Source organism: Anopheles funestus, chromosome 2RL, assembly GCF_943734845.2.
Source record: "Anopheles funestus chromosome 2RL, idAnoFuneDA-416_04, whole genome shotgun sequence".
In the NCBI taxonomy this organism is placed as follows: Eukaryota; Metazoa; Arthropoda; class Insecta; order Diptera; family Culicidae; genus Anopheles; species Anopheles funestus.
In genome coordinates this window covers 31,941,075-31,964,734 of record NC_064598.1, presented here as the reverse complement: position 1 = coordinate 31,964,734, position 23,660 = coordinate 31,941,075, and the positions used below count along the sequence as shown (strand labels likewise).

Below are 23,660 nucleotides of genomic sequence, written 5' to 3'. Positions count from 1 at the left end.
ATTTCGTGAAACGATTACGCCGCATTAATGATGTCGTTCTAAAGGTTTATTGCATTCAGGCAGTGTTTTTTTTAAGTTGTGGACGATAGCCGTGCGTTAGTTAGTAAATGCAGTTTATTGCTACCAATGCATTCTCGTGCGTTGTGTCCAAAAGTTTATAATGCAGTGTCGTTTGGTCTTCGTTGGATAAGGGGGAGCCTTTCGTCGAACAAAGAAACCAGTTCGGTAGGTTCGTGTTCGCACATCGGCACATAGCATGGGGGGGAATGTAGCAGAGAAGGTGGATAGTTTTCCCGCTTGCTCTCCAGTTTTGCCAACGATCCCCGGGTGCCGAATGGTTGAGGTTGAGAACCTCCCTAGATTGGGTGTTCACACAGCACGAACGGGCGAAAGCTTGCAGGCAGGCAAGCAACCGAGCGTGCAGAATACAAGACAAGGTCGTCTGCAACATTTCGTACGATCTTATTCACAGCTGCACACTGGAGCATGACGTGGAACAGCCCCACACCAATACTGCTGTGGCCTAAGAAAGGAAAAAAGAGAGAGTAATGTCAAGATTCAGGCTTTCGTAGGCTAACCGATGCTTATTTGCAAACGTTTGCGAAGTTGCCAGTTTTTGCTCGTAAGCACTGTTGATTAATGTTTGTTCGCCTTCAGTGTTCATTAATTATATTCCAAGAAGTTCCAGGAATATAATTAATGTCTTTCAATCTTCTTCAAAGCGTTCGTAAAATGCTCGAGTATCACATTCACATTAAAATAGTGTCCATTTCTGAACGATCGTTCATTTCCGTGTAGCTATCATCGACACATTTCTTAGTAACTGCAAAACAAAAAAAAACTTGATCTGTAGATTGTTTTTTTTTCTAACCCCAATTCTTGCTTCCGCCATCAAACACTTTATGGATGGAGAAACGACCACATTCCGATTAAAAGCAAAACACCCTCCATAACCTGACCAATAACTGCCACATTCCGACGGCCTCTGTTCGACCAGAGACAATGCAAATTTTGTACGGGAGAGCTAAAGAAATCGAAAGTCAGCATCAATCCACTGCTTAAGCGCACACGTTCTCACAAGTACACACGCGCCCAATCTCGTTGCCCCACGATAAATAGGAGCCGACGACCGAAGCAGGGCATAAGCGACGTGGCACCATTTTAATTGACCCAACCCCGGTCGGTTGCATATTGATCTGACTGGCATGACGACGGTATCGGTGCCGCTTCATATCGGCTGGCTGTTTATTGTGCAAAGACGCTGTGACGAAGTTAGCAAAGTGACGCAGAATGGATGGAGGAAAAATATAACTACGGTAAACTAAATTATATCTGCCATTCTCTTTGCTAACCGTTAAAGCGCAAAAAAAATCATGCCACGAACCGTACAAAAAAAAAAACATGTCGATCGACTTCAATCGAGTTCCTTGCCTCTTTTAACTAGTGTACGGTGAACGTTTCAGTTGGTAAGGAAATGGTAGAGCGAAGGAATGGCAACTGGAAGCTGCAATTGGAAACAGGGAAGTAACCGACACGTCGCATGGTCACCGTAAAGCTTTTAGTTGTTCAACTGCTTTAGTAAACCTTTGATTCTACCGTACCGGTATGTTGTTTTAAAAGTCTAAACTCCACCTAGTCAGTGACTTATTTTTGTGCAACAAGCATTATTCTTCTTTAGATGTTTCCTTCCATAATTTATGTTCGCTGTTTCTTAGATCGCCGATAAGCCCTTGCTAGGAGTACCACAAACAGCATTGCTTGCTGATCATGCGGTTTCCTGTGTCGATCGATTGACTAATGGTTTGGGCGCATAAGCGACGAACCCTCTTCCGTGCGAATACAATACGCGCGTGATACCTACTACAGTTGGACAGGCTGGACGTCGAAGAAATTAACTACTTTAAAGCGAATGCACTATCCACTGTACGCACAGACCGCCAGTGAAGGTCAGCCTGGTGGGATAAGTTTACTGACATTTAAAGATTGGAATGTACCGAGCTTAAGAATACGCAAAGAAACGCAGAGTTCAACGGCATGTATTCTTTAGCACGGCGCAAAATATATCGCCTAGAGAGTATTCCCGTAGGCAACCGCCAAAGAGAGTCACTTTTCCGGCCGTTCACATTTTTGCACAATGAGCGCAACTTCGCATGGGAAAGGAGGAAGTTTTTGGTACGGGTGTTGCTAGTTGAACCGGTTCTACCAGAGTGTTGCATTTTGCGTGATATTAATCAAAATGCTGCCAGACTAAGGCGAAGCATTTTGTGATGTCCATTTCGTGGATGTTTAACCAGCGTTACTAAATGAAAGATCATTCAAAGAACAACATTTCAGAGCTATAAAATTGTTGCAATAAAGCTCTGTGTCGTTCAAATAAAGATACATTCATACAATTATAACAAAAACTCCTACGACTTTTGGGTAGAAAAGCGTTCACAAACAAAAGATTGCCATTTTCGTCATTTCACCAACGTAACTGTTTACGATACCCACATGGTTTCTACTTTCTACCTTTCCAATAAACGTTCATTGGCCATGCTGGTCGATGCGTCCATAAAAGTCAACCTAAACCATTCCCCAATTCAATGTAGTTCATACCGAAGTTCAAGTTCACCACACCACAAAATTCTAGCATCAATGTTTAAAAGAAAGAACGGAACTAAACCAACCTTCTCAGTCACATAATTGGGCAAACGGTGCCCATTTTGATTTCGGAAGTAGGAAGTTAGGCGTACGGTTGTTCCTGCCATTGTGTGACAGAGGTTTTTCCTGATCGACTTCTGGCTATAAACACTTCCAACGTTCACCCTTCATAAACAGATGAATTATTAACACGCTCAGACCGATGGGTGCTCATCGTGGCGATTGTTGGAATTTTTGCTAAAGAATTATTTTTCAGAACGACGCCACATTTACAAGAGCAATGAACGACGGTCGGCCTATGTCGATCAACTGTGGTCTTAGGCTAAGGGAATGGGTTTTACCAAGCAGCAGTTCGCAGCTCGTTAGCTTGAAATACGCACTGCGTGGGATTTCAGCATCGACCCAACAGACGCCGTAAGACAAATCTACATTCGCTCCGTTACGATCTGGTAAACGTAATGCGATTGTGGGCTTTGCTTTTTGGGATCGAATCCATGAGTCACATCAGACGAAAGGGAAAGAATTGAAAAAAATATCAAAAATCCCTCTTTGATTTGCTGGTCAACCCTAGCAAGAAGTTGTCCGCCAACTTAATTCCTCAACTGTAAGCCAGCCACTATCTAGCGAACAGGACTTTGAAAACCCCAAAGGCAATCGATATGGTTTTGTTATTTCTAGCACGGAACTTGTTTTCTTGAAAGTCATTCCACTCAAACCATTTTTTGTTATTTGGTGAACGACAGAATCATAAGTAAAGGTGTGGTTGATACAAATGGCAACAGAAATGGATTATGCTATAGAAACACTTGAACACATTTTTGGACACACAACTCCTCTTAACCCAGCTACTGTACTTGAGCCATTTTGAACGTTATGATTTTATTTCAAAATATCCAAGGTTTTGGAAATGAAGTGTTGAAATAATTATTTGATTATTTTTTGAATAATATTCGTTATCTACTTATGTAACTTATTTGATTAATCTAAGCTGACCAGAGTATCAGATGCTTATGCAGTAAAATGGTAACCCTTTTTTGCCATCTATAAAGGTAATGGCGGGATGATATATGATACTTTTATTTAAAAACAAAGACAGAAGATACCCACCAGATCATCATAACCTTGACGAGAGTGAAAACCTTTATACGCTAAACCGGACGTTCTCGAATGTCTTTTGGCAATTTTGTTTTCCTATGCTACATTCGAAACCACATCGTTTGGCATCTCATATTAGTTGCCGCCGTCTGCTCCAGCAGGTTCTTTGGATTTAAATGTCACTAGTTTGACCAGTTGCTTGCCATTCAATCTTGTTTTTTTTTGTAAATTTGGTATGCCTTTTTTGCTCACCACACGTTAAGAGCCAAAAGATGGCATCGTTAGAAATAAGTGGGTATAAAGTTTAGCATAATAACAACAAATAAAAAAAATCGCCCGTTTGCAGTTGATCTAATTAATTTGTTTTTGTTTGTTTGCAGAGGCTTAAGCCGAGAAGATGTCTGCTATCAGACATCGACCTCTGGCAAATGGTCCGAACGAGAGCGACGACAACTTTTCTGATGACGAGAGCACGCCCTTAACGCATGACATCTATGGAGGAAGGTAAGTGACGATCGAAAAAAAAAATAAAATAAAATAAAGAATTAGAGTTGTGTGTCGAAAATCAAAAAGAAAAAAACGGCCAGCATAAAATAACTTACAAGAGAGTTCGTCGCCGTTTGTAGCATTGAAGTCTCTTGATAATAAACATTCGCTCCTACGTGCCATACACTAGAAATTGTACGCGTTACTCAAAACCATGTGTTTGTGAGTGAGATTGTTTGATAGCTTTCTCCTTACGTATCCCGCTCGCCATTGAATTTACCCGCCGCACAACCATGAATAATGAATTCGACCTTGTTTGTTTGATCGCGAGTTTTGTTTTTCTTCGATAATGCTACACAACCACAGTCAACAGTGGCGGCCAACGATTGACGAATAAAACTACCAATGTGTCGGTGTAATCGTGGTTGCAATTCGTTGTCAAATGGCAATGTTTTTAATTTTTTTGGGGAGGGAATGCTCAAAAGAAACCACTAAAACGTGTACAGCACTGTGTACCTAAAGTGTGTCACAACCCGGATCTGAGCGGCGATTCCCAGCCAGCTTTTTCATATACCCAGCACACGGCTAGAACAAATACAATCTTTCGTCAATCGTTAAGCTGGCTGGAGTCTTATCTTTTAATTCTGCACAAAAAGCCATGATAGCATCGTACTGAGTACGGCATTGAAAAAAGGCGGTTACAATTGCAAACACCAACCCAGCTAATCTGTTACCATCTGCATCTGTGCAACCGCAGTCTTTACGGAGCTGTGCTAACTACCGTGATGCACTTTTGTTGCTGTTCTTCGCGCAGTAACACCATCGTTTTCGCATCAGTCTGTGTACCACCCGAACACGGTGGCGTCTCTGGAGGTACATTAAACAACAATTATGCAGCATGGCAGAAACACTGCATCGTTCGTTCGGTTCGCTTGCTCCGTTCCGTGGGACAGCATAAACATCATCATTTGGAGCGACAGCGAAAGAAAGATTGCGTCTGCGAGGAACGCGAGCGTTATGCAACTATGCACTAGGAGTTGCTGTTACTTCATCCAAACGTCACCCGGTGGTAACACTTACCATTAACCGTGAGGTCTACTAACAACTACAACCATCCACAATCGTGCAGCGGACCAAAGAATGTACGAAACTTTGCTGCACTCGTACAGATGAATGGATACACCTACAACCAACGATGATGGTACAGTGGCGCACTTCTTTGTACCACTTGAAGCTTGGATCACTATTGTGATGCTACCGTAGGTCTGTAACATAAAACGGAGAGGAGAGAATGCCCTTTTATCAGCATGGAAGTCTCGTCAACTTTAAATGGCTTATGTGTATCTGTGTGATTTGATTTAAGCCTTTTGTAAATACAATTTGGAACTCGTTCATCACGTTTAACTACTAGTATTTAGCACCGAATAATAAATCCGACCAAAATTGTGGAATATATTTTGTATTGAATATAACAGCAATTTATTATAGATTTTTTGTCAAAATGAAAAAAAATCTCTATTAATTATCCCTTCAAAATGTAAAATAGATATTCAAAGCAGATATTTCTTAAAAAAAAATTTCTTCTTGACTTAGCGACCTTTAAGGTCATGCTGGCCATTTCTGACTCATTAGTCTTATTTTAAAATGTAGTCGGATAGTCAGTGCTTCCTACGGGAGGACGATCCGGAGTGGATTTGACTGCCGGTCTTGTCGTGTAGGAACCATCTCTACCAGCGGGCTGCAAGAATTGTTTTTGTAATATTAATTTTAAAATCGAAAGCATAAAAAAGTACAAAACAATATTGTTTACAAAGTCTGTTGCAAAAAGTAATCTCCTTTTGATTTTTTTAAATATACTAATAGATACCAACAAGGCTTATCTAAATGAATAAAATAATATTTTTTAGAAAGTATAGAATTTCGCATTGAATTTCGATGGAAAGAAAGAGAATTTCGCATCGTATAAGAAAATTTGAATACTTCCTATTCTGGGATCAGTAAGCAGCTCAAGTTCCATCAACCAACTTTTAACCAACTTTTAATTCCAACTCCTTTCCCAACGATGCAAATCATTACATTTTTGGGAAGCGGAAGCCATGGCAAAAAATTCGCCTTCGTTAGCAACAATACCTTATTTCTATAACCATTGCACCGATTCCATCGAATTTGGTTACGTCGTGGATTGCCACCGGTTGCGCGTTAGTCTGCCCAGACCTGGACTAAACTGATTCGATTACGTTACAAACTTAATCGAAAAATCTCAATCACCTTTTACTCGTGTTCGTTACATTCACATTGCACACTGCAAATTTGTTTGAATGAAATCGTTAGAAATTTAATAGACTTCGGCGCTTTTATGCAACACACGGTGGATGAGGGAGAAAATATCAAACGGTTTGAAATTGTATCTAGCAAAATAAATAGCAAGAGTTAACGAGACAAGACCAACCATGTCGTTACACATCAAGCACGTTATTTTGGGAAGGTGTTTCGAGTGGGTCCAAGATTTAGCAGCGTGAGTTGAGGCAACAAAAAAATCGAATGTATCCGGATGAGTTAGCGAAGCGCGACGAATGACGAACCGTTACCAAAAATGTTTAAACTCCACATAAACCTTTGGAATGAACAGCATAGCGGACAAGTACTTCCCTATCTCGATGGTTTAAGAATTTTGCAAATCCAAATGATTATCGACAAAGTACCGGGGCTCTTTCTACCACCATACCATCGGATTGTTTCAGATGTAAGCATGCGGTACGCATTTCACCAGCTGTGAAATGTGTGTAGAAAACGCCAACACTTCAAAACTACTCGTCTTTAAGGGTCGCACACCAAATTGCGCATAGCAAAACATTACTCTCCGGATCATGATCCCCTCGTTGGTGGTTAGCGTGTGAGAATCATATGAACATACCCGTCCGACACGGATTTCCATCAATCGGCATAGTTTTGTTCGAAGCTACTCATACCGCGTACATACTCTCACTGTCCGTTTCCAGCATGCATGTTGAGGAATGAAGTTTGAAGAAAAAAAAACCCTCACAAAGGATGGTAAAGACGACAGTAAACCACCGTGAGGATGGTTCGAGTATGAAGCGAGGTTGAATTGCGGACGGAACGGAGAAGGATTGTAGTGGTTGATAGGTTTATTTTTCACCGCACACACGCCTGTACAGGTGGTTGTTGGTTGGTGCGTTTACTTTTTTTTCGATTTTGGTCACCCACCGAAACGGCGTGTTTCGATCGGCTCCCGATCGGATGAACGGTGTGTGGTGTGGCGTGCTTGACCAATCAGCACCCTTGTGCCAACTGCAAAACCGACCAAGCTAAACGCCACTAGGCGAAAGACGCACTCAGTCCGGCACATCCATCGCAATCGGAAGCAACGACGGTACCCCGTTCGGTCCGTGGAAAATCGGTACCAAAGTTTGTGATGGTTACTGTTTCGATGGTGCACCTGCAAACATTAGGACAAGTGCTAGTGATTATTGTTTTGATAAAATAAAGTTCTTTCTAAAGTGAGAAAGTGGAATCAAGCGCAAAGTGATGAATGTTCAGGGAAAGTGATTGCTTGGAAGCGCTTAAAACGGCCAAAAACAGTGAGCTGTGAACAACATTAACCCCCACACTAAATGCGAGGTGATAACAAGTGTCATTAGGCTCCCAGCAAAGGCATCAGGATGTATCGCAAAGTAAACAGCACTGCTGCACCAACAGTGGCAACGCCAACAATACCCAGCAGCAACAACAGCAACAGCAGTGGAATGGCCATGAACGGGATTGCTCTGCCAGGGCTTCCCAAGCCGCAACGGAACGGTACAGAGGCTAACAACTATATCAGCAACCAGAGCCATCACTACTGCCGTGTTGCCAATGATATTGACGACGAGGAAGAATATCTGATGTATGCCAAAAATCGTAATCCATCCAGGAGCATCCATTAAGCGATAATCGATCGGTTTAACCATATTGAATGGTGCGCTTGGCTGTAGACAAACTTTCACTTCTATTTGTACCATACTATGAGGGTGTATCCGTCTCCGTTCGCATATTCGTAACGCTGTAAATGAAAGTGATTTACAGTATCGTGGTCACGGGTGCGTGATGATTCGATAGTACGATATCGTCTGGCGGTACAACGAATAGATAGTAGTTTTGCTTGTGAAATCAAAGCAACAAAATGAGTTATTCGTGCAATTTCCAACTAAAACAAAACGGCAAATGGATAAGAAACATCTCCAAAAATTTGCTGTATGATACTACTAAAACGATTCAAATGAAGCGAAAAAGTTCAACATGTTCCTCACTTAACAATCATTGAAATCTTTTTCAACGAGCTCACATTTTGTTTTTCATTTTCCTTATTGTGGGTAGATAAAAAACCCCATCAAGTCAAATAATTTAAATCGCTACAATAAACAAACAGTTTCCGCACCGCAACTCTTGACCTCGGTCGCGCGTACATTGCAATAAACGAACCGTGTCCTATCGCTCTGTCGCTTTAGCGTCCATTATACCCATAATATTATACACTTAAGTGTGTGAACAAATACCAACGGATCACTGAAATGAGTCTGAATGCATTCTACGTTTGTTTTTTTCTTATTCCAGTCAACGCACCGTGCAGGAAACGAAAGGATGGGACGTCTTCCGGGATCCTCCGATCAAGGAGGATACGGGCTCGATGGCGGATCAGGCTTGTCTGGATCTGACGATCAAAATACTGAAGATCTTTGCCTACCTCATCACGTTCATCATCGTGCTGTTGGGCGGTGTGGTAGCGAAGGGATGCGTGCTGTTTATGTCGTCGCAGTTGCGCCGCGATCGGAAGATCACCTACTGTAATCGCGATTTGGCACGGGACAAATCGTTCATCGTGTCGCTACCGGAAGAGGAACGGATAGCGTGGATGTGGGCGTTGATGATTGCGTTTGCCGTGCCGGAGATTGGCACGTTTATCCGTTCGACGCGTATCTGTTTCTTCAAATCGATGAAGAAACCGCTCAAATCCCATTTCTTGCTCGTCTTTCTGATGGAATCCTTCCACACGATCGGGTTGGTGTTGCTGTTCTTCGTTGTGCTGCCGGAGGTTGACTCGGTGAAAGGAGCCATGTTGACTAACTGTCTGTGCGTTATACCAGGTACATACGGTAAAGAAATACACCCAGGATGTATCTAATAAACGAAACACTTTTTCTGTTTTCCTCTAGGTATGTTGGGTCTGTTTTCACGCACCAACAAAGAAGGCAAACGGGCGGTAAAAACGATCGTCGATCTAGCAGCAATTGCTGCACAAATTACTGGATTTGTCGTATGGCCACTGTTGGAAAATCGTCCAGTACTATGGTTGATTCCAATTTCGGCCCTCCTAACGTCCTGCGGCTGGTGGGAAAACTATGTCTCACCGCAGAGCCCATTCTCCTTCGTACGATCGCTTGGCCGTGTTAAGGAAGACCTCAAGCAAACGCGTTACTTCACCTACATGTTTCTGTCAGTTTGGAAGATTCTTCTGCTGTTCTGTTTCGTGCTGGTAATACTATTCGTACGTGGAGATGAGGTGGCGAACCTATTCTCACTGTTCGGCGCTGGATACGGTCCGCACAAGATCGTGGTGGAAGAAGTTGCCCTTCCATTTAGTTCCGCATTGCCCGATCTAGTCGAAGCTGCCCAAGCCGTGGATACGATCGACATCGATGCCGCCTACAACACGGTAACGTACGTGCTCATCATCCAAATATTGGCCGCTTATCTGTGCTACATTTTCGGAAAGTTCGCGTGCAAGATCCTGATCCAAGGTTTCAGTTACGCTTTCCCGGTAAATCTCACCGTACCGGTGGCAATTTCGTTGCTTATCGCCGCTTGTGGTATCCGCAATGATGATCCGTGCTTCTTCCACGGTTCCATACCGGACTATTTGTTCTTCGAGAGTCCACCCGTGTTTCGGTTAAATGATTTCGCCTCACGACAGATGGCGTGGGCCTGGTTGCTGTGGTTGCTTTCGCAAACCTGGATCACACTGCACATATGGACACCGAAATGTGAGCGTTTAGCCAACACGGAAAAGCTGTTCGTGACGCCAATGTACAACGCACTGCTGATCGATCAATCGATGGCGATGAACCGTCGGCGAGACGATCAGGCGGACGTAAAAACGGAAGATCTTGCGGAAATCGAGAAAGAAAAGGGTGATGAATACTATGAAACTATCTCGGTGCATACGGACGGTTCTGCCTTACCGCGACCCAGCGTAAAGTCGTCCGATCATATCACGCGTATTTACGCATGTGCAACGCTTTGGCACGAAACGAAGGAGGAGATGATGGTTTTCCTGAAGTCTATCATGCGCATGGATGAGGACCAGTGCGCACGACGTGTGGCACAGAAGTATTTGCGCATTGTGGATCCGGACTATTACGAATTTGAAAGTAAGTAACTAAGCACTGACTAAATGATGGAAAAATATTGGTTTGCTTGAAAATAATTTGTTTTATGTTTACCTTTCGACATACGCAGCACACATCTTCTTCGATGACGCGTTTGAAATCTCCGACCATAGCGATGATGACATTCAATGTAATCGATTTGTGAAGATTCTGGTGGACACCATTGATGAAGCCGCCTCAGAAGTACATCAGACAAACATTCGGTTGCGACCACCGAAAAAATATCCTACTCCTTACGGTGGCCGCTTGGTGTGGACTTTGCCCGGCAAAACGAAGATGATTGCACATCTCAAGGATAAGGATCGCATTCGGCACCGTAAGCGTTGGTCACAGGTGATGTACATGTACTATCTGCTCGGTCACCGGCTGATGGAGTTGCCAATTTCCGTCGATCGGAAGGAGGTGATGGCGGAGAACACCTACCTGCTCACTCTGGACGGTGATATCGACTTTAACCCGAGTGCCGTTACGTTGTTGATCGATTTGATGAAAAAGAATAAAAATCTGGGTGCGGCATGCGGTCGTATTCATCCAATCGGTTCCGGACCTATGGTGTGGTACCAGAAGTTCGAGTACGCTATCGGTCATTGGCTGCAGAAGGCAACGGAACACATGATCGGTTGTGTACTTTGTAGTCCTGGTTGTTTTTCACTGTTCAGAGGTAAGTGCACGGATGTCTTTGTCTGATTCTGATGCGGAATTCTAATGCTTCTCTATTTCCTGTAGGAAAAGGCCTTATGGATGACAATGTGATGCGGAAGTACACTACACGATCGGACGAGGCCCGACACTACGTGCAGTACGATCAGGGTGAGGATCGTTGGTTGTGTACGCTGCTGCTGCAGCGAGGCTATCGTGTCGAGTATTCAGCTGCTTCGGACGCGTACACCCATTGCCCGGAAGGTTTCAACGAGTTCTACAACCAGCGTCGCCGTTGGGTACCGTCCACCATCGCCAACATTATGGATCTGCTTATGGACTACAAGCGTACGATCAAGATCAACGATAACATTTCGCTGCTGTACATCTTCTACCAGATGATGTTGATGGGTGGTACGATCCTGGGCCCTGGAACCATTTTCCTTATGTTGGTGGGTGCGTTTGTGGCCGCCTTCAAGATTGACAATTGGACCTCGTTCTACTATAACATCATACCGATACTGCTGTTCATGTTGGTGTGCTTCACATGCAAGTCCAACATACAGCTGCTGGTGGCACAAATACTTTCCACGGTGTATGCGTTAATCATGATGGCAGTAATCGTTGGTACCGCGTTACAGCTGGGCGAGGACGGAATCGGTTCACCATCGGCCATTTTCTTGATAGCAATGACGGGGTCCTTCTTTATAGCGGCCTGTCTCCATCCGCAGGAGTTCTGGTGTATCGCTTCCGGTATTATCTATCTCCTATCCATTCCATCCATGTATCTGCTGCTGATTTTGTACTCCATCATCAATCTGAACGTTGTCTCCTGGGGCACTCGTGAGGTTGTGGCGAAGAAAACGAAGAAGGAGCTAGAACAGGAAAAGAAGGATGCCGAGGAGGCGGCAAAACGTGCGAAGCAGAAGTCGCTGCTCGGATTCCTGCAGGGAGGTGTTGGGAACGGTTCGGACGAGGAAGGTTCGATAGACATATCGATTGCGGGTCTCTTCAGATGTTTGCTGTGTACACACGGCAAAACGACTGACGAGAAGGCTCAACTTATTCACATTGCTGATGCACTTGATGCAATTACGAAGAAAATTGAGAATCTGGAAAAGCATATCGATCCCCACGGACACCATACACGCAAACGTACTGCTTCGGCTGGTTCGAAGGATCACCATCTGGGATCGGTTGCAGAGGACACGGAGGATGATGATGAGGATGAAGAGTCCGAAACATCTACGATGCAACGTGACGAACGAGATTTCCTGACGAACCCATATTGGATTGAGGATCCGGATTTAAAGAAGGGCGAAGTAGACTTTATTTCCAGCACTGAGATCCAGTTCTGGAAGGATCTGATCGATAAGTACCTTTATCCGATTGATCAAAACAAGGAAGAACAGGTAAGTTGATGTTTTGATCTTCCGGAGCAGTGCATTTTAAACTAAATTTATCGTGTTTTTTTTACTTTTTCCACCCAGGCACGTATTGCGCACGATCTCAAGGAGTTGCGTGACTCCGCCGTGTTCGGTTTCATCATGATCAATGCACTGTTTGTGTTGATCGTTTTCTTGCTACAGCTCAACAAGGACAACATCCACGTCAAGTGGCCGTTGGGTGTTAAAACTAACATTACCTATGATGAAGCCACGCAAGAGGTAAACTCCTGGAGACACCGGTGTGTTCACTATAGCGGACGCTTGCTGTTCAAGCGCGATCAACACGTACCTCCGCTATGGTATCACCGGATGTCTCCATTCGGGACAATATTATTAACTTTCAGTTTTTTTTTTGTTTCGTTTTATTTTTCTCTTTTACCACGATTTATTTTACTACCTCTTCGGACTGCGTATGGATAATCGAAATTCCATATACCTGACATCCGCAAAATCTGCTCCACTCTTTACGAAAACGTCACCACACTATCACCAAAATTTTGCGCTAAAATTCTACCGACCCAAAACCAAAAAAAAAAAATGCTACGCAAACGTACGCCTCAAACAACACTACAACGTCGAACACTGCATTTGTCCTGCACTGACCACAACGAATCGATCTATAATGCCGTCACAAACCACAACATTGCTAATTTGCAAAACATATCTAGGCAAGAATTGCTGTCGATCTGAAAGAACTGCGTAACAAGTCAGTGTTTGCGTTCTTCATGTTCAACGCACTGTTCGTCCTGATCGTGTTCTTGCTGCAGTTGAACAAAGACAAGCTGCACATCATTTGGCCGCTGGGCGTCAAAACGAACATTACCTATGACGAAGTTACAGCCGAGGTTTGCTACTACAAATAATCTCACGTTCTTCCATATGTTGTTTTTTTTTTGTTTGTTGTTGTTGTTACTTCTATGTTTTGCTCCCTGGTAATCCCGTTCCAACGAATCCCGGCGCTTTTCTGTGTGATACGAGGGAACGGGGTTTTGTCCCATTTTAATGTTTCTGTTTTTGCCCATCCCTTCCCGGGAATTCCCTGACCACGGGTTCTGGTGAATGTGTTTCATATTCTTTTCTTCTAAATCCACACCATGGTTCTAACAGGTGTAATTGATCCTTTTCCTGCCAAAAAGGAACCCACCCCCGGTGGTATGGATTGTTTTACTTTTTGTTTTTTCGTAACCTACCGCATCTAATGCAAATGGTCCAACCCAGACGCGATTCAATAACTGTTGGTTTTGTTGGTGGGAATAACCAAAAATTGTTAACTTCATCTAGGGTGCATGTAATACTTTCAAATATTTGTTTCATTCACAAAATTATTGTTAAGTTCAAAATGTAATTAACATCCTTTTCTAATGTTCCTTTGCACGAACCTGTTTATCCTTTTGCGAATATTTCCTTTGTGCGTTTGCTACGAATTATATATTTTTTGCTTATTTTACAACTCAATCTACATCAAAAGAAACGATATAACATGCAACGTTGTAAAAGTTGCAATTTTTTTTCTATAAACATTAAAGATTTAATTAAAGAATTTTGTACCTAAAAACATCGCATTACAAAAGAAGAATTATCTAAAAATAGGTAATGCTAATGTGCACAAAAAAATTAAAAATTCCTTTTTCCTTTCCCTTTAGTAACATGTTAAAAATGGAGGTTGATATCTTAGACAGAATTGTACATGCATGTCTTACTACTCGGCGCCATTTAAACAGCATGGCTTCCGGAAAGTGCAAAACTTTCCTCTCAGTCAAATAAACCCAGAAACTGACCCTTCCACGGACATAAAGAAAAAATGGCTTTAATGACAATTTGACGCTTGATTTTTCAATACAATAACTGCATGGCTATGTCTTGCATGGACGCAAACAATTATCCTACCCCGTTTATCGAACAGTCCTATCCAATTGCCTTTTCCCAATGTTTCAGAATTCAGATGGAAATCGAAATTTCAATAACTAAACCCGATTCGATTATGTGCTAACAAAATTGTTTAAATTTTATAAATACCCTAACTAACTCGTCGTGCACTTGATCTGTGTTTACAACTTCCTCCCCCAAAAAGGCACGAAATGCATATTAACAATCTTCACTTATGCTCAATAATCACATTTTTTTCCCGCATTATGAAACAAATAAGTTTTGCTAATTATTGCTGTTAACTTAACGCAGGTTCACATCTCGAAGGAGTATCTCCAGCTGGAACCGATTGGTTTAGTGTTTGTGTTCTTCTTCGCGTTGATTCTGATCATTCAGTTTGTGGCAATGATGTTCCATCGCTTCGGTACGCTGTCGCACATTTTGGCTTCGACGGAGCTCAACTGGGCCTGCAACAAGAAGCCCGAGGAGCTTTCGCAGGATGCTCTCATAGATAAGGTAAGCGTCTTGGAGGATGCAATGAACCATAAGAATGAAATTATCATGATCTATCCATTTATCGTTTAGCACGCTGTTGAGATAGTCAAAAATTTGCAACGATTGCAAGGAATCGATGGAGATTACGATAACGATTCGGGCAGCGGTCCAGATCGTATTGCAAGACGTCGAACTATCCAGAATCTGGAAAAGGCTCGTCAACCGCGGCGCCAGATAGGAACGCTCGATGTGGCATTCAAGAAACGATTCCTGAAGCTGACGGCGGATGAAAATAACACGGCCACACCGATCCTGACACGTCGGATGACAATGCGACGGGAAACGATACGTGCACTGGAGGTTCGCAAGAACTCGGTAATGGCGGAAAGACGTAAATCGCAGATGCAAACGCTCGGCGCAAACAACGAGTACGGCATAACCGGCGTGCCGAATGTAAGAACATAATTTTGAGAAGAAGCGTAATGGACTACACGTACAAAGAGTATATAAAAATTAAATTGTGTAACTTATTTCAGGGAAACAATAATGCCCCGGCCAGACCGACGCGCACATCGAATGCTGGCGTTAGTGTGAAGGACATCTTTAACGTAAATGGTGGTCCTGGTGGGGAGATCTACGGAGTCACTGGACAAGTAAACCAAGCTTACGAACCGGTCATCGAAGATGACGATCGCAACTCATTGCGCATGCAGCCACGTAATCAGGTCACCTGGGGTAATAATGGTAACGCACGGTTGTGAGCATTGATGATGCTGATGTTTTACTCAACTATCGAAATGCTGCGAAGTGTACTGATCTGATCTAGCGAACCGATCAGGATTTCAGAGCCGCTTGATTTAATAATGATCGACTACTACCTACGTACGATAGAGCGAATGAGAAATGTGCGAGTGGAGTGTATATGCAGTACGCGTGAAGTGTGATTGTTGTGAACACTAATTTATAGACTCGATATTACGTTAAGAGATTGTGTGCAGTAAAGGAAAGATGAAAATGTTTAGCAAAACCCACATCTCTACAGTTAGATGTTAGATAGATTGTTCTTAGACCTCACTCAAGTCATTACCCGACAATGCTGAATGGGTCCTTCGCCTTGCAGGCCCAACATTGCAACAAAGGTATGCAGTTGTGTTTTCGACCTCTGGACTTGCGCATTCAGTCTACTGAAACAGCATAAAGCAAACGCTCAAAATGATTACAACTGTAAGGCGCACACAGTAGCTTACATTATAAACTACTACCACTAAATACTCATCAATGTAGAACAATTTAGCAAAACTAAGCGCAAGTGCAAGATCGTTTCAACATCCTTTTCCTACACAAAAATTCGGATGGCAATTTGTTTGCAAACCATCACTGCCCGATATTCTCATGGCAAGAGGAAGTATACCTGAACAACAATGCATGCATACATTCTTCAGGAGCGTAGGATATTTATTTAATTACTAGAGCGTTGTACAGCTTACGCGAACGTAAGCATTGCCGAGCAACGACGAAAACACTGCCAGAGGTTTCGCCAACGAATTTGAACAATCAATGTTGCTTTCAAAATTAAGCGATTTCTTTGTAAATACGTACAACGTGCCCTCACTGGCCGTTTGCACGCGGTCATTGCAGCATGCTCTTTACTTCACTTTACTTATTTACTATTCGAATCTTTCGATATTTGTGACCCCCTGATAAGGCTATCGAATTTCGAAAGCGAATGTAATGGAACTCGAATGTGATGTTTACAGAAAATTGTACTCTACAATAAAATTGATAGACTTATTTTTATACGTTTTATATAGTGTGTTTGATTGCTTTCGATGACCTTATGCATTTTACTAAGCTGTGGATAATTGTTTCGTCTTTTTCTCTACAAACGCTGATAGACTTTGCCTGGTTTTCCCCAGTTAACTTCAACAAATCTAGATCGAGTTTAGCGTATGAAAGATACGGTCCTCGTACGGTTTTGTAATTGAAAAGACTTGCTTTGATCAATAGTAACCCGGTTACATATTTCGGATGTTAGTGAAAGAAGCCATTATGCCACATACTATAACATTTCAAATTAAATAGCTTCTGTTATCTCCAAATATATTATTTTTGTTTAGCTCATTCATATATGTATACGTATAGCCTATCGTTAAAAGTAATAACTATCAGTTCGCTTAAATTAAACCTTGTTAATATCAATATTTATCATCCACTACATAATGCTTACATGCACGTGGTGTTGCACTTGCGCTAGTAGTGTTGCGTTGCACTTGGTTTCCAATAGTTTGCAGTTTGCAAAATTTGCACGTGCTGACACCGAGAAACACACTTGCATTTCCTTATATATCTCTCTCACGCACTACCCCTCTTTCTCTCTCCTTCTCTCTCTCTCACATCCTACCTTTCTTTTTCTAATTGCTGCTAATGCACCATTATGCCCGATCGTTATATCAATCTACAGGCAACGCCATCACTACGTTACATTTTAAAACTAAAGCTGTATTCACAAATTGGTTTGATTTTGCCTGTCTGTTACGATACCATTAAATAGCTAATCTTGAGTAGTTAGGAAAAAGGACACGTCCAGTTGTACGCGAATCCTAGCAGAATTTGATTTTGTTCGGTGTTATTTTCATCGTTTTCGATTAGTATTTTTTTTTGTTTTCGTTTGGTTGGTTCTATGAGTAAGTATGAAGATATATGCGCGTAAGTATATATGTATCAACGAAATGTGTACAGAGCATCCGTTCAGGAGACTTTTCTTATTAGCATTTTCTAGTAGCAATAACATTTACTCTACTATTTCGTTTGCTCTCATTCTTGTACACCGTCTCTGAAAGATGCATAACAAAAGTAGTAATCAGAGAAGTAAAAGCAGTTGTACTCTTACAACTACTACCGCTGCTACTGGCTGACCGATAGCGAATCAGCTGGTAAGTTACATTCGTTTACAGAACACGGGCACCGGCAGGCAGTATGCCGAGTAAACCATCCCGTACGCGTTGTTAGTGGTAGCGCTCCACAATCGTCTGACTAACGGCACCGTTGGCTAGCTGATGGCTAATGACGATTGCTTCTCGGTATTTACAATAACCTGCACAATGTAACCGGGCTGTATGTGGGCCTCATCGATGTGCATTTTATCACCTAACAATTTGCCACCGTAGAACCATCGCTGAGTAAATGCATCTATTCCTTCCTGAGCCTACATTGAGGAAAAACGGAATTCCAAAACCGAATGTTACCGGTCGTTGCGGTCGTTAACAATTGGTGATGCCGGTGGGTGGGTCCGGGTGAACGGTAATGCAAGATAATACAGGTAGGATAACCCGGAAACGATGTTTTGTTGTTGTGGTTGTGTACGAAAGATATTAATGTTGGCAGTTAATGAAGGGTACACACGCGATTGAAACCACAAAGCAGGGGACATAGTTTACGTTCGTCAGCGCAGTCGTCGTTTAGGGATGCATCGTGCGCAATTGATTTGAAGTGTGGGTACCGTGACCAGACAAACGATGTAGTATCGGAGGGGGAAAAAAGAATAGAAGTAGACAATTGTAAAGAATTAATTATTGACCGTAATGGCAGGATAAAAGGATATCAAGAGTTTTAAGAGAAATCGATAATTCTATCGAATGGTGTGTAATGAAGGAAAATCCTTTAACAACCGAGAACATGTAATACATTCGGTGGGTACACCGGAATGCATTAAGCGTATTGATTTTTATTGTTTCTGGAAAAATGTAGATCAACTAGGACATGATTACAGTAAAGGAATGTTATACGCACCTGAAGTTTCTTTTTACATTGCCCAATAGTGTCTTTAGAATAAACTGGTAGCTTAACATCTGTACAGGTCGACGATAATCGAAGTTTTAGAATAACTTCCGTGCCTGAAACAAGTGTAAAAGAACGAAAAAGTTAAATAGGCTGCCGATGGTAAGTGAATTTGTTTTTTTTCTTCTTTTTTTCGTTTCATAAATGTCATCCTTACCACCATCGACTGGTTCCGAGTATTCAGCTGGTGAGTCACATCCGTAATCTTCCTTAACTACGTTGACGGGATATGATAGGCAATAGATTGGTAATTTATACTGTGAACCAAGTTCGTCGTAACATTCTGTGAGGTATCCGTTGGGGACCGATATGTTAGCCCCGTCAAGTATTGCTTGGGCTAGCTGAAAATCAAGCGCCTCGGCAGCACTGGTCGCAGCGCGCAGTGCGTCCCATATCTCTTTTCGGCCCTCGAACGCGGGTGCCGTATCCCAGAACTCATCTCGCTTACTCCTAAGCTGCCCTTCCGTTAATGGCACTTCCGATTTCCAGCGTATTGTCTCATGACAGAGAGGATGATTTTTGCGCTGAACACCGACGAAGCTGGATGTCGTCCCTGTTAAACGAAAGGAAATTCAGAAAAGAATTAAAGTCACGATTGTGATGTAAAACTTTTTCAGTCATAACTTTACATGAAGGTGTCAAACATACTATCGACAGAAGTTTATTTAAAACCAAGTTTGTGTTTTCCTTGTAGCGAGATAATCACTATCGTAGAGTTGAATGTTTTAGTGTATGAAGCAATATAATGATTTACATTCGCAGAGTGCTCTACTTCCCTGACGCAAACAATCGTAATGCTATCAAATATGACGATAAGCGTTTATTAGGATGCATTGTATTGACACATTTAAGATATCACATCTGATGAAGATAAGTAGCTAATTGAGTGTTAATTATCTGGATTTGCTTGCCTCTTTCGTTCATATCAATTCTTCAATGTGTAATGAAATGAAAGGTGATTCGACTATTAGCGCTATTTCATCACCCAACGAAGAAAAAATTTACATATAATCATATATCAATAATTTAGTCATTCCATTCTTTAAAAAACGTAAACAGATCATAGAATGATTGATCGTTAGGATACATATAAAACATAGTATTGTATCCTATCGTAAATAGACTCTAAAATTGTTTTTCTTTGTGTATCAGCCATTTGTGTACTGATAGCTGTACTCAACTCTGCGCAGAAGAGGCACAATCCATTATGTTGATTTATCCCAATCCGGACGTGTTGTTAAGTCATGCGTTACCGACGTTCTTCTGTTTGAACGATCCAATTCAAATACATACAATAATAACGCTTGACGATTTAAACATTCTACAAAATCAGAAGCCATTCCAGTGTACAAATATTATATTATAAATTGATCAATATTTATATAAACTGATTTTTGTCTTCCGTTTCGTTTCCACTTGAGATGCCAGCTCATACCAACAGTTTATCAAACTTGCTTACATATTAATCCGATTTTCATTCTATCGAGTTCAATTCGTGTGGCGTGCCATTTACAGAGTGACTAACATTTATTACAGAGTTGTGTCCAACAAAAAAAGAAACAATATTAAACGTCTATGAAGCGCATATATGCATATACCGACTGTCTGCATGTGTAACGTCGGGAAGGCATTTAGGCACTCGCTTCGCCCACATACACACGCACGCATTGAACGCAAATTTCAAATCCAAGAGAGCTTCTCGGCCCTTTCCTTTTTACTAGCGACGGCACCTTACCCTTTCGCGTTCGACCTTCCCGTTTTACTAGCTTGCTTCGATCTTTCAAAATGTGTCATTCAAACACCACCACCATCGTCGTTGCTGCTGGGTGCTGTTGAACTAATAACAAAAATAGCACAGCACCATCACACACCGATCAGGCTACCGAAACGTTCGCGGCTCATAGCGTAAGCTGTGATATTAATGATTGAAACAAGTGTTTGAAGGACGCCGCGACGCGAACGCACAAACAGGGTGTTTTTGGGTGGGGTGGTGTAAAAGTGGTTTCCTCCCTTTGAATGCACGCTGCTCTACACCTAGACCTCCGCATTCCATTCCGTGTACTACTATCACCTGGTGGATTGTTGGGTTAATTTAGCATAAGACGCGAAGGAAGAATAGCTCAAACTAAAAAAAATACCTACATCAATGAAGGAATCGATTCTTCGGGTGGTGAAACAGAGAACTTTGATTTCTAATCTACTCAGAAAAAGATCGTCCGATCGTTGCCAACAGTAACAGTCCGCCCATCGTGACATACTCAAAACAATGCGGTAATATAACGAAAATGGTGTAATGAATGTGGTTTAAAATTCACATCATGAAGCCGTCAGAGTGGGTTTTTGTGTTGAATGAATCCGTTACACTCTAGTGCAGCTCGAAACGGTGCGGTCGGCCCAACCGTCGTATGGCTGATTATTTCACTACGATCTTGCGACTGATATGGTCACCCTTCTTTGCCCCTCCTTTTGCCACGAGCGGGCGGATGAATATTTACGTCTTGGGCCGTCAACCACAGTAGGCATGGTGCTGCCGTCGTACCATGAAAAACTCGACTCGCCGCTACCACCCTAACCACGAGGAGAACGCACGATGTGAATAATATGCAAATCCGGAAACCCCCAGCCAACTTCGCAGCAAGAATCGTACGTTTCGTGTGACTGACATGGTGATGTATTTCTGGAAACGGGGCATGGCACAGGAGCCCCTTTGCCACTGGTCAAATACGGTTCGGTAGTAACGCGGCTATGTCTGTTATCGATTTCTGAGGACCTACGAAAACCTTATGGGAAACAGGAAGGATCATTGTGTTAACTTTATCGCTAGACTTACCCGTAACTGGCCGGGACACATTATTCGATCCAAGGTCCAGCGTTTCATCGTTACGATTGATGCCGATGCAGTTACCCATTACGATGGCACACGGTTAGTCTGCCTCGACTTTGGTAGTTATGTGGAATTGCTTTGCGTTCGTCCGTCCAGGATGTGTTTTCCCAGTGCGCTCGGGGATGAGTAACGACGATTTAGCTAAATGGTTCACACAACTATCTCTCTCTAGTACACGCTCTGTATATGATCCCTGGGTTTGTTTGTTTTTTTTTTCGCTTGCTTCCTTGACCGTTTCCTTCTAGGTAGGTTAGTTGGCAAACGGTAATTCACAGCATTTAGCTCCCTGAAGTGGGCTGTATGAAATCCTTCAGTTTCCTAATGTTATTGATGGCCGTTTGCTGCAAAACCGCAGCGAAGCAGCGCCTTCCGGTTGTCGGTGCGTTTTGTTGGTAGCTGTAGTGAGGTGTGTGCTTAGTGAGCTGTTTCACTTGGTGCGCGGTAGTAGCAGTAGTCTTGTCGTCGTGAGTATTCACATTTCCTACCGGTTTGCTTCACGCTCGAACACAGTTCGCACCCTTGTTGATACTACCAGTCGCGAACAGACTATGCGCGGCTTGCTTTGTGATAACACCGTGAGCAAACCAGCGATGATGCGATACACTGTTTCTGCTGATACTGCGCTACGTAGTAGGCACTAAATGCACTCACAAGGTGAAGGAAATTTGTTTCACGCATTTTACTACACCGTTTGTAACAAATCACTAGCGTGTTGAGGTATTTTGAAAACAGCAGATCTATTTCTCTAATCAACTGCCTACTGCCAAAGTGCACTGGCGCAGTACAAATATGAGTTAAAGTCGATCTGGTTCGATAGAAGGTTCGATTTTTTTTGTTTGTTTGTTTTAATGCTGAGTCTGCTTTGACACTCGAATCTCGCGCGCACGTAGATTACGACACGGTAACGGGGTTTGGCGGATATATTTCTTGATAGCCGCAAAGTACTCCGTCCGCAGAGGTGTATGAAGTGGCCGTATATGCCGGTGGTCTGACGCAAGCGTGGGTATGGGGAAGGGCAATTGAAAATGGTACCGAAACGAAACGAACGAAATAAAATATCACACCGCACGATCGAAAAAAAAAAACACAACACCACTACGGCAAAAAGGCGAACGAGTGCGCGTTCGGGCGTATTTGCTCCTCCATCATCATCGTCGCCTGCGTTTCCTTGTTTTGCTCCTAGCACCACCGTCGGCGGACATGCTCAATCGTCAGGCGCACAGGAAATACGGTACTGTGACCATATTTTCCGACCGACCGGATGACCGATGAAGCGCCACCGCTACTATTGTCGTCACGAGGTACGCGGGTGCTGTCTGGGTTTCAAAGCAGCGCTATATTACTTCTGCACCTTGAGAAATCGAGAGAGGAGATGATGATGATGATGATTATGATGATGATGATAGCTTCAAGTAGATAGGACGACGAGGAGTGAAGCTGCTGCTGTTGCTCATGATGTTGATGAGGCGATGTGGAGAAGCATGGGGCAAGGAAAAGTACGATGACGAAGAATGCGAAGTATACAAGTACCGATACGAGGTAGACGCACGCGACGGATGTGCTGTTGCGACCGGAGCGATCACTTTTAATGCACCACAACACTGCACTTGTTTGCTGCACGCATAATCCGACGATGGATGGTCAGGAAAAATAAATTCATTTAGAACGCACAGCTATTTGCTGCCTCGGTGCTGCTTGCTGCCAAGATGAGTAGTGGAAACATGGGTTGGTACATTTGTTCGATTTTGACATCGTTGACATTTGTGGTATGCAATGGCCAAGGTGGTTTGGGAAAATGAAAAACAAAATTAAATTACAAATATG

At 42.7% G+C, this 23,660-nt stretch overlaps 2 protein-coding genes across 10 annotated transcripts in view; one reads left to right on the top strand and one right to left on the bottom strand.

Moving 5' to 3' along the window:
• Nucleotides 1-16,921, top strand: part of LOC125764277 (chitin synthase chs-2) — a 29,253-nt gene extending 12,332 nt beyond the window's left edge. For 6 of the 7 annotated variants that reach the window (XM_049428337.1, XM_049428334.1, XM_049428330.1 and 3 more), the window contains exons 3-11: nucleotides 4,119-4,242; nucleotides 8,836-9,365; nucleotides 9,435-10,649; nucleotides 10,738-11,328; nucleotides 11,394-12,718; nucleotides 12,797-12,973; nucleotides 14,933-15,136; nucleotides 15,206-15,568; nucleotides 15,652-16,921. In XM_049428337.1, the coding sequence (XP_049284294.1) occupies nucleotides 4,136-4,242; nucleotides 8,836-9,365; nucleotides 9,435-10,649; nucleotides 10,738-11,328; nucleotides 11,394-12,718; nucleotides 12,797-12,973; nucleotides 14,933-15,136; nucleotides 15,206-15,568; nucleotides 15,652-15,876 (4,737 nt within the window). In that variant the 5' untranslated portion in view covers nucleotides 4,119-4,135 and the 3' untranslated portion in view covers nucleotides 15,877-16,921. Of the gene's footprint in view, nucleotides 1-4,118; nucleotides 4,243-8,835; nucleotides 9,366-9,434; nucleotides 10,650-10,737; nucleotides 11,329-11,393; nucleotides 12,719-12,796; nucleotides 12,974-13,422; nucleotides 13,600-14,932; nucleotides 15,137-15,205; nucleotides 15,569-15,651 lie in introns of all 7 variants that reach the window. The other variant, XM_049428331.1, reaches the window with a different exon arrangement.
• A 261-nt stretch (nucleotides 16,922-17,182) lies between these two features.
• Nucleotides 17,183-23,545, bottom strand: LOC125764349 (ubiquitin domain-containing protein 1). Of its 3 annotated transcripts, none has more exons than XM_049428512.1 (5): nucleotides 23,367-23,545; nucleotides 21,783-23,187; nucleotides 19,110-19,505; nucleotides 18,905-19,008; nucleotides 17,183-18,320 (listed from the first exon to the last, which is right to left on the bottom strand). In XM_049428512.1, the coding sequence occupies exons 2-5, from the start codon at nucleotides 21,859-21,861 to the stop codon at nucleotides 18,165-18,167; spliced, it is 735 nt and encodes a 244-aa protein (XP_049284469.1). In that variant the 5' UTR covers nucleotides 21,862-23,187; nucleotides 23,367-23,545; the 3' UTR covers nucleotides 17,183-18,164. The 3 variants fall into 3 exon arrangements, with proteins under 3 accessions (XP_049284469.1, XP_049284468.1, XP_049284470.1); XM_049428511.1 differs by having other exon boundaries at nucleotides 21,783-23,152; XM_049428513.1 differs by having other exon boundaries at nucleotides 21,783-23,148.
• Nucleotides 23,546-23,660: the final 115 nt, after the last annotated feature.

Coding starts and splice junctions, on each gene's coding strand:
- LOC125764349 (XM_049428512.1), bottom strand. CDS start 21,861: ATGGGTAACTGCATCGGCATCAATCGTAACGATGAAACGCTGGACCTT. Junction 19,506..21,782: donor TGTGTCCCGGCCAGTTACGG/GTAAGTCTAGCG, acceptor TTCGTTTAACAG/GGACGACATCCAGCTTCGTC. Junction 19,009..19,109: donor CTCGGAACCAGTCGATGGTG/GTAAGGATGACA, acceptor CACTTGTTTCAG/GCACGGAAGTTATTCTAAAA.